The following is an 11,485-nucleotide window of genomic DNA, read 5'->3' on the forward strand; positions in this document are numbered from 1 at the left end:
AAAGCATTGGAAGCAGTTTTCTTATGAAGCTTCCAGCTCTCTCCATAATTGACCGAAAACGTAAGACTCTTTCCTTCTGCCAGGAAAGAAAATGTATGCATGTTAGGTCGGCCTGCAAAATGCTCTCCATCTTTGAGTAGTACTTGTTTCACCATTTCCATCCCATTCACCACAAGGACAGGCACCATGCCAAGTCTGATGAGAAAGACATTTCCGTATTTCTTCCTCATCTCCACGAATGTAAGGTAAGGATGGTCTCCAAGCTGAAGAAGATTTCCTATGATGGGGAAGGACCATGGGCCAGGAGGAGACACCCGCTTTCTCCCTTTGCTCCTTAGCGCTCTTACAAAAACAAAAACCATCCCCCAAATTATGAGAGAAGTGGTCACCTCTCCAGGGGTGATTGCCATGCCGAATATCATTTTCAGGAATAAAACACCTAAAATAGAAATATGTAACCCTTATTTCTGCCATTCTAAGCATAGACTAAGAGTAGTCTTTCTCCATGTAAACATTTAGAAGAAAAGTACAGACCCTTTGTATTTAGTTAACAGCTATTATTAAACAATGCACCAAGAGGGTAAAATTAAATTCTTGTAAAATGCACTGTACCTTTATCTCAATTCTATTATTTTCATGATTCTAACCACCAGACCAAATGCTTTCATGTCAGTTGTTGACACCATAGACAGAAGAAGAGGACAACTCAACGTAGAAAGCAGCCTGGGGGGTGGGAAAGGGATTGAGGCTATGGAAGCTGAGTTCACACTCATTAGCTGGGGGGTTCATCCTGTCACTTAATCTAAGTGCATGCCAGCTGTCTCATCTAAGTGTCCTACCTAACAGAATTAATCATACACTCTTTCAGCAAATATTTATTGAACACCCCAATGTTAGGCACTAAAAATACAAAACAAAATTTCATAGACTAATCAGGAAACTAGATAAACAAAAATAAGATTACAAAGTGAAAAGTGTATAGAGAACTGTGAATAGAGTGGTCTGTCATTGTTTGAGGATGAAATGAAATCATTATTAAAAAGTACTTGGTGAATTACAAGCCATTTAGTGGATATCTAGTTGGCTGACTGCCTAGTCTGTTCTTGAACTTCTCGGCCTGCTTGTAAAAGTGACTTTCTGAAGCAGTTCTACTGTTTTGAAACCTGCCCACATAGTCATGGATGATTGGTCCAAGGATAAGCCCTTGACCCAAGATGAACCTTCCTTAGGAATATGGAATTAGGGCTGTGAAAGTCCATCTTCTCATTGGGCAGCTAAATCTATAAGATATAAATCTGAAAATATGATTCGGGGACCTTTCACCTACCAGGAGGACCTAAGAAACTGTGAAAGCACGTCTGAAAAATAAATAAAGTAGAAAGGAAAAGAAACAGACAGAGAGAGACCTCATGACCTTGCATTCACTGTTTCTAGTACTTTCATGAGATCTTGTCCTCGGATTGAATTCTTTCCTGCCTAAACTAGCTAAAATTGGTTTCTGTTACTTGAAACCAAGAGAGTCCTACCCACCCCTGCAAAATAATGTTTAATACACATGAAGAATATTTTTGTTAGCTATTACATTTTATAGTAACTATAGAGAGAATACAAAACTTTTTCTCCCTTGAAAGAATACAACTAAATTTCACACTTCTTTAATTACTTCCTGAGACAAGTTAACATTGGTGGGCAGGATACTCATTTGCCAGTGTAAATATCCAGTTCTTTTTGAGTTTTTGAGTAGGCCAACACTTGATTTCATATATATATATATATACACATACATACTGGGAAGCATTCTTACAAGAAGCAATGAATTAATTTGTTTTCCAGTTCAGAAGAAAATGATAGGGTGGTAAAAAGCACTACACTTATGTTCTACTTTTAAAAAGCACCAAGGATCAAAGAAATGTGTATCTTATTGCCCCTACTCTGAATATGCAAGAAAACCCTTGTCACCTATTTTAGTTGATTGTTTCACCTTTCCAAGTTCACAGATAAAATGTGGCTAATTACACCAACTTGGTTGGCACTGTTTTCTAAGGAATTAACTTTGGAGTTAAAAGTGAAAGATCAACTTGTTTTTATAGGGGGAAAATTGTGCATTTAAACTAAAAAGAAAAACTGAGTCCCTAATCAATGCAACAGCTACAATTTTCAAAACTTCCCTTTTCTCTCACTTCAGGAAGAAAACAGTGAGAAAGTCATTGCACTGCGGCTTTGCATCATATTGATTTTGCGAAACCTCTCTTGCTTCTATGACAATTTATTGCTCTCTTACCAGGTGCCAGATCCAGAACTAAGCACTAAACCCACACTTTCAAAGCTCATACCTCTATGAGGTAATGTACCATCCTGTTACGGGGAGGCTTTGTGAGATAAAGTCATTTTCCTCATTTATTTCCCATGGTTTTTGAGCTTAATAATGAATCACCAATTACTTCTAGCACTTGCCTTTTCATAAAATTCCATTTCTCTTGGGCATTCACCAAACTTCCAATTTGACAAATGCACATTGACAATTATCAGAGGCGTTTCCAAAGCAGACAACTAAATAGATGAGGAGTGGGTGTGGCTAGAAGTAGGTGTGGTTTGACTCCCACAAAGATGACTGGGTTTCCCCGCCTACCTCTTTCCCTATTTAGTTGTGGGAACTCTATTAAATTATAGTGTCTTTTGGCCTCAGTTTTCTCATCTGTAAAATGGTCCCTCCAGACTAGTAGACTTTGAAGGCCAGCTCCAGCCTTCAGTAATCAAAGTTAGAAGGAAAAAGTGGGCAGAAGCCTGAGTGTGATGTCCAGGGTTAATTGCCTGGCTATATTGTGTTGCCAGAGTTTCCAGAGCAGTTAGCAGTTCCACAAATGTAAGTAACTGTGTGATCACCCTGGATTCTTTTTCAACTTGGACCCTTCTAGTCTGTAATTAAATTCTCTTTGGCAGTTTACCAGACCCAGGCACATTGCCAACTTTCCCAGCAACTTTCTTGGAAAGCTCTGAAGGCAAATTCTGTTCCTGTTGTTTTGGAGTGAACTAGGGCTGAAACAGGGCATACAGCTCCCTAAGGTGGGCTGCTGCGTCATCAGAAATTCAAGGTGAACCCTTAAGAGAAGAACCAGGTGAAAAAAGCACAAGTAGATTGAAGGCTTTTGTTTTGGTTCTCAAACCTAGACACACACATCAGACCTCCCTTGGAAGCTGTGAAACCATTGCAATACCCACGTCCCAAACGGACCAGTTATCCAAATCTCTAGGGGTGGATGCATGTTAAAAAGCTCCTCAATATGACTAAGGGCCATTCCAAGTTGAGGACCTTTTTGGGGAGAAAACAACCTGCTATGAGATCAACAAATCCATTCAGCCAAATTACAATGAAGCTTGGAAGGCTCACCCGTGCCCAGAAATCTTGCAGTCAGTGCGAGGAATCTGGCGGAGGGATCTAACGGCAGAGAAGGTTTTCTAGAAAGTTGCGTGCATCCTAGGAAACAGGAACAGTGTGGTCACAGCAGCAGCAGGCCTGGGGAAAGGCTGGGAGAGAACATTCTGGGAATAGAGAATGAGGGGTGGAATTTGGACCTGTGTGGGGAGGAGTTTGGAGCTGGATTAGGGTATTTGAGAGCTAGAAAGAGGAATGGAGAGGCCTCTGCAGCCAGAATTGGGCCCTGGAAGCTGGGAAATTCCAGCGTGAGTGGAGCGAGAGGGACCACATCTGGAGCTAGGCGTGCGAAGAAGACTGTAGGATGGAAATTGATCTTGGAAAAAAGCAGGGCAGGAAAGGGAGGATGCAAAGATTAATCCTTTTAAAATTGCTGGTGACAAGCAGAATTAGGGTCGAAAGATATGTAGCAAGGAAGCAAAGAGCAAGAAGGAAAAAGCCGATGGTGCAGAGAGTTATTGCTTTGCTGCGAATTTCAGGAAACCAGGGACATGCGCGCAGCCCTCTGGGCAGCCAAGCACAGCGGCGGGAAGATGGACGAAATAAAAAATCCAGGAAACTCAGGTTACCTTTGTCAGGGGGCTTTGGTAGCTTCTCGGGAGTCTTCATCAACTGGACAGATTTGTATTTCCACAACTAGAGCAGTTAACTTCTGAGTATGATATTCATAGCTTTGATTTGAGACAATATTCTTACCTGCGTCAAGGCACTTTTGTTTGACCTGTGTAAACACCAATTTTTCTACCTCTACAGCGTGTGAAGTCTAGTTTTCTACCTGTTATTAGGGAAATGACGGGTGGTTTGGTGACATCATCCTTTCAAGATGTCTAAGTTATTACATAATAAACTTTTCTTTAAAGCTTTGGAGTTTTTGGCTCCATAATTATTCTAGGTTTAAAGTCAGCTTTTAATGAGACTGTCCAAGAAGGATCACTGGTAGCTGGTACTTGGGAAGGAAAGGAAGCCCCCAAAGAGAGTGTTAAACCTCATATATTTCCTCAGGAGTAACCTTCAGGCCATGAACTACTGTGCCATATTCACAAAACATCGTGGATTTCTCAATATCAAAACTCTTGAAATCATATGGCAAAAAAAATCTGACTCCAAACCATAGGGAATTTCTGACCCAGGGGCAGAATTTTCCTAACCAGCATTTAGATATACCATACTTGGCTACCGAAAAAAAATTTTTTTTTTATTACTAATGTTTTTCTTTAAGTATTACCTTCTTAATACAACTAACTCCACATTGGATTAATGTATAGACATTACATAGCCATATCAAGTTCCTCGTGCATGTACCCGTGTTATAGACAATTGATGATAATTGCTTGGCAATGTGTTATTTAAAAGCTTTGTTAGGAGAAGATAATGAGAATTGCCTTGCATTCCCATTGGTTAAGAGGAAAATCCGTTCCAAAATATTAATTGTGACAGCTAATGTTTATCGTGTGCTTACAAGGAATAAGCATTTGAAAGTACTTTACATATTATTTCAGTTATTTCTTATATCCAACTTCTAAAAGAACTGCTATTTTTTGCCTGTTTATCCCTGATAAATTTTGAGGCACCGAGAAATTAGAAAAATTGCTCAGGCTAACAGAGTGTAAGTGGTGTAAAAAAAGGTTTGAATCCAAGTAATATAACTCTAGTACTGTGCCCATAGCCTCTGATTATAACACCTTCTACTGGAGAATTCTTCAGCTTAAACTTGAAGCTTCTACTGTAACAAGAGCAATCCTTACTGATGTGATTTCATAATACAGGAAATGTATTATGTTGTAAGATGTGGGTTCCACCCAGGTATTAAATGGCTGGGGATGGTATATTAGTTTCCAAGGGATGTTGTAACAAATCATCACAAACTTGGTGGGTTACAAAGGATTAATAGCTAGACGATACAAAGAACTCCTACAACTCAGCAACAGAAATATATTAGCTCACAATCTGGAGGCCAGAAGTCTGAAGTCAAGGTGTTAGGAGGACCCTTCTCTTTCTAAAAGCTGGAGGGGAATTTTACTTTGTCTCTTCCAGCTTCTGGTGGCTCCAGGTGTTCCTGGACTGTAGATGTGTCACTCAATCTCTGTCTCAGTCTTCACATGGCCTCTCCTCTTCTCCCAGTCTCTCCTCTGTGTGACTTTTATTAAGGTGCTGTCATTGGATTTAGGGCTCAATCAAGAGCCCTCTTGGAGACATGTGCCTAGGGTATTAGTCATTCAGATGTCCTCTAAAATGTATTCCAAGTTGGCTGTCTAAGTCTGGGATCAGGAGCTCAGGAGTCCATGAATCATTTCATTGGCCTGCCATCCTGTTGGTGAAATAGGTAATACTTGGTCTGTGGCATATTCTGCACTGTGCTAAATCTTTACACAGTCTCAATTTTTATAAAGCACAAGCATTTTCTTTCAAGTACTGTTTAATGGTTTTCATTCTGATAAATTTCACACATGGAACCTCAACAGACCCTAAATACCAAAAACAATCTTGAAAAATAAGAACAAGGTTGGAGGTCTCAAACTTTCTGATTTCAAAACTTACTATAAAGTTACAGTAATCAAAAGAGTGTGGTACTGGCATAAAGATAGACACATAGATCAATGGAATAGAATAGAGAGCCCAGAAATAAATCCTCACATATATGTGAACTCAAATGTTTTTCTACAAGAGTGCCAAGACCATTAATGGGGAAAGGACAGTCTTTTTAGCAAATTGTGTGAAAACCAGATATCCAAATGCAAAAGAATAAAGTTGGACCCTTAACTTTATACCATATACAAAATTAACTCAAAATAATAAATATATGACAGTAAAAATTAGCTTTACAGATAAAACTATAAAACTTTCAGAAGAAAACTTGGGAAAAAGGTTCATGACATTGGATTTTGCAATAATTTTCTGGATGTGTTACCAAAAGCTTAGGAAAAAACAACAAAATATATCATTTGTACTTCATCAAAATTAAAAACTTGTGCATCAAAAGACACTATCAACATAGTAAATAGTGAAAAGGCAACCTATAGAATGATAGAAAGTATTTGCAAATCATATAGCTGACAAAGGATTAATAGCTAGGCGATACAAAGAACTCCTACAACTCAGCAATAACAATCCAAGAGAAAAACATGGACAAAGGACTTGAATAGACATTTCTTCAAAGAAGATATACAATGGTCAAAAAACACATGAAAATGCTCAACAACACTAATCATCAGGGGAATGAAAATCAAATCCACCATGAGATATCACTTCCCACCCATTAGGATGACTATTATATTTTTAGAAACAAAATGAAATGAAACAAAAATTTCAAGAAGTAACAGGCGTGATCAAGTTTATGGAGAAATTGGAAATTTTGTGCATTCCTGGTGGGAACATAAAATGGTGCTAGCAGTTGTGGAAAACAGTATGGTGGTTCCCCCCCAAATTAACATTTAATTATCACATGATTGGAAAATATTCTATCTTTGATCAAGTTTTAATTAGGCTTCTTGGAGTCCTCTTTTTGACTAGGCCTTATCCTGGACCCTGTAGTCCAGTTGTAGCAAGAACCCTGCTAAGTCAGTTTAGAGGGAATCTCTCACCCTCGATATCTATTCAAGTTCTTCTTCCCCATATGTGATAACTGATCCCGCTGGTCATCCAGCCTTCAGCAACAATACCGTTAGATCAGTTTTGCATGAATGCCCCTACTCTTGATGTTTCCTCTTAGTTATTTTCCATCCACTGGTCCCCTCAATCTGCTCATTGGCTATAAATCCCTAGCTTTCCTTGCTTTATTCAGAGTTGAGCCCAATCTCTCCCCCCTATAGTAATGGTCTTGACAACTATCACAATAGTCCTGAATAAAGTCTCCCTTACTGGCTTAACAAGTGTCAGAATAATTTTTTCATTATCATGATCCAGAAATTCACATCTGGGTATATACCAGAAATAACCAGTGGGAACTCAAATAGATATTTGTACACTCATGTTCATAGCAACATTATTCACTATAACCTAAAGTTGGAAGTGCTCAATTGTCCACTGATGGATAAATGGACAAACCAAATATGGTATATACATACAATGAAACATTATTCAACCTTACAAAGAAAAAAATTCTAACACATGTTACAACATGGATGAACCTTGAAGACATTAGGCAAAGTGAAAGAAAACGGTCACAAAAGGATAAATATCATATGATTCCACTTATACAAGGTGCCAAGAGTAATCAAATTCATAGAGTCAAAAAGTCAGATTGGTGATTGCCAGGGGCTGGGAGAAGGAGGGAGTGGAGGAGGCATTGCTTAATGGGTACACAGTTCCAGTTGGGGAAGATGAAAATGTTCTGGAGAGGACTGGTGGTGATGGTTGCATAACAATGTAAATGTACTTAATACCACTGAACTGTATGTTTACAAATGGTTAAAATTTTATGTTATATATATATTTTTACCACAATTTAAAAAAAGAAAATGACAAATTCTTAAGTGAACAAACTATAATTCTCAATATACTGAGCTTCTTTTTCAGTTCATAGTATTATAATACAATTCCAAATTATGTGTTCCTCATTCAGCTGATGTCATTGTATAACTTAAAGAACATGTGGTCAAACTTTTCTTCCAAGCATCTCCTCCTGTTGCGTTTTAAATTTTAATTAATTAATTTTAATTTAATCAATTTAATTAATGTTTAATCCTTTATTCATGTATCATTACTAAACTTTTCAGAGCTGAGTAAGCTGGGACTCTTTTTTTTACCTTTATTTTAAAATTGTAGTGTTTGAATATTTGAAATTTTCTTAAATAAATATAAAAGCCACTCCTTCTTTATAAAAATAATTGTAAAGAGTACTTGACCCCCAGGAATAATGACTATGATTGCAATAATAGGTTTGACTTTGACTTGAGAGTACAGAGAATCCATTCAGAGGGCTGGAAACACACTCAAGAAGATAACCAGTTCATCAGTTCTAAGGACTCAGCCATTCCAGGAAGATGGCCCTTTATTATTTTATTCACTTTTCTATGGCCCTTATTAGAAAGAGTCTATTCTATTTCTTAATAATACTATTTCAGAATCAAATCATACTTATGCTCTTTATAAAATTCATTCCCTCTTATTCTTCCTACTTAGGAAAAAATAGTCTGTTCCTGTAATGCAAGTCTCTGTAAAAGAAATGTGCTCATATCAGTTAGGAAAACAGTGCTATTTTAAAGAGGAAGTCAGGTTACTTAATTTGTGATTTCCCCAGCATATTAATGTTTTAAACTATGCAGGGGAAGCTATCTCTCAGTTAAAGGGAATCATTATCAATATATGAAGACCTAAGGGGTGGGGGGGGGCTTAAATTCTGAAAAAGCCATCCTCAGTGGCTGCTTTTGTGGCTATGATTTCCACATATTTAGCTATCTGATGAAACTAAGAGTGCAGATGAAGAATCTCCAAAAACAGTTGCTCTGTAATTTAAAAACCAAAACGTGATTGATTGAGAAGTCTATATCCTAAGCAACCTAAATGTCCATCAACAGAGGAATGGATAAAGAAGATGTGGTACATATATACAATGGAATATTACTCAGCCATAGGAACAAAATTGTGCCATTTGCAGAGACGTGGATAGATGTAAAGACTGTCACACAGAGTGAAGTAAGTCAGAAAGAGAAAAACAAATAACGTATAACATTGCTTACATGTGGAATCTAGAAAAATGATACAGATGAACTTATTTGCAAAGCAGAAATAGAGACACAGGCATAGGGAACAAACTTGGTATTACCAAGGAGGGAAATGGGGGTGGGATGAATTGGGAAATTAGGATTGACATATATACACTACTATGTATAAAATAGATAACTAATGAGAACCTACTATATAGCACAGGGAACTCTATTCAGTGCTCTGGTGTGACTTAAATGGGAAGGAAATACAAAAAAGAGTGGATATATGTATACATATAGGTGATTCACTTTGCTGTACAGCACAAACTAACACAACATTGTAAAGCAACTATACTCCAATAAAAACTTTAAAAAAAGAAGTCTATATCCTAGGTCATTTTTTAAAAATTTTGATGAAACTGCTTTCTTTTAAAAATCAAGACCCTCACACCAGAGGGCAGACAGCGGAAGAAAGAAGAACTACAATACTGCACCCTGTGGAATGAAAACCACAATCACAGAAAGATAGACAAAATGAAAAGGCAGAGGACTATGTCCCAGATGAAGGAAAAGATAAAACCAAGAAAAACAACTAAATGAAGGGGAGATAGGCAATCTCCCAGAAAAGGAACTCAGAATAATGAGAGTGAAGATGATCAAGGACCTTGGGGAAAAAAAGGAGGCAAGGATCAAGAAGATGCAGGAAATGTTTAACAAAGACCTAGACGAATTAAAGAACAAACAAACAGAGATGAACAATACAATAACTGAAATGAAAAATACACTAGAAGGAATCAACAGCAGAATAAATGAGGCAGAAGAACAGATAAGTGACCTGGAAGACAGAATGGTGGAAATCACTGCCAAGGAACAGAATAAAGAAAAAAAGAATGAAAGGAAATGAAGACAGCCTAAGAGCCCTCTGGGACAACATTAAATGCACCAACGTTTGCATTATAGGGGTCCCAGAAGGAGAAGAGAGAAAGAAAGGACCCAAGAAAATATTTGAAGAGATTATAGTCGAAAACTTCTCTAACATGGGAAAGGCAATAGCCACCTAAGTCCAGGAAGCGCACAGCATCCCAAGCATGATAAACCCAAGGAGAAACACACCGAGACACATAGTAATCAAATTGACAAAAATTAAAGACAAAGAAAAATTACTAAAAGCAACAAGGGAAAAATGACAAATAACATACAAGGGAACTCCCATAAGGTTAACAGCTGATTTCTCAGCAGAAACTCTGCAAGCCAGAAGGGAGTGGCATGATATATTTAAAGTGATGAAAGGGAAGAACCTACAACCAAGGATACTCTACCCAGCAAGGATCTCATTCAGATTTGACAGAGAAATCAAAAGCTTTACAGACAAGCAAAAGCTAAGAGAATTCAGCACCACCAAATCAGCTCTAAAACAAATGCTAAAAGAACTTCTTTAAGTGGGAAACACAAGAGAAGAAAAGGACCTACAAAAACAAACCCAAAACAATTAAGAAAATGATAATAGGAACGTACATATTGATAATTACCTTAAAGGTGAATGGGTTAAATGCTCCAACCAAAAGACACAGACTGGCTGAATGGATACAAAAATAAGACCCATATATACGCTGTCTACAATGACCCACTTCAGACCTAGGGACACATACAGACTGAAAGTGAGGGGATGGAAAAAGATATTCCATGCAAATGGAAATCAAAAGAAAGCTGGAGTAGCAATACTGATATCAGATAAAATAGACTTTAAAATAAAAATGTTACAAGGGACAAGGGAGGACACTACATAATGTTCAAAGAATCAATCCAAGAAGAAGATATAACAATTATAAATATATATGCACCCAACATAGGAGCATCTCAATATGTAAGGCAAATGCTAACAGCTATAAAAGGGGAAGTCAACAGTAACACAATAATAATGGGGGGACTTTACCACCTCACTTACACAGATCATCCACACAGAAAATTAATAAGGAAACACAAGCTTTAAATGACACAATAGACCAGATAGATTTAATTGATATTTATAGGACATTCCATCTGAAAACAGCAGATTACACTTTCTTCTGAAGTGCACATGGAACATTCCCCAGGACAGATCATATCTTGGGTCACAAACCAAGCCTTGGTAAATTTAAGAAAATTGAAATCACATCAAGCACCTTTTCTGACCACAATGCTATGAGACTAGATATCAATTACAGGAAAAAAACTGTAAAAAATACAAACACATGGAGGTTAACCAATATGCTACTAAATAACCAAGAGATCACTGAAGAAAGCAAAGAGGAAATCAAAAAATACCTAGAGACAAATGACAATGAAAGCACGATGTCCCAAAACCTATGGGATGCAGCAAGAGCAGTTCTAAGAGGGAAGTTTATAGCAATACAATCCTACCTCAAGA

General features: G+C 37.6%; 1 protein-coding gene across 1 annotated transcript in view; it reads right to left on the reverse strand.

Moving 5' to 3' along the window:
- The window catches only part of LOC309664976 (cytochrome P450 1A1-like), a 28,542-nt gene extending 20,372 nt beyond the window's left edge, over positions 1-8,170 (reverse strand). Inside the window, 1 exon segment of the mRNA XM_082471149.1 lies at positions 2-8,170. Within this exon segment, the coding sequence (XP_082327275.1) occupies positions 2-422 (421 nt within the window). The 5' untranslated portion in view covers positions 423-8,170.
- Positions 8,171-11,485: the final 3,315 nt, after the last annotated feature.

This window comes from Balaenoptera physalus (genome assembly GCF_965194825.1).
Source record: "Balaenoptera physalus genome assembly, chromosome: 7".
NCBI lineage: Eukaryota > Metazoa > Chordata > Mammalia > Artiodactyla > Balaenopteridae > Balaenoptera > Balaenoptera physalus.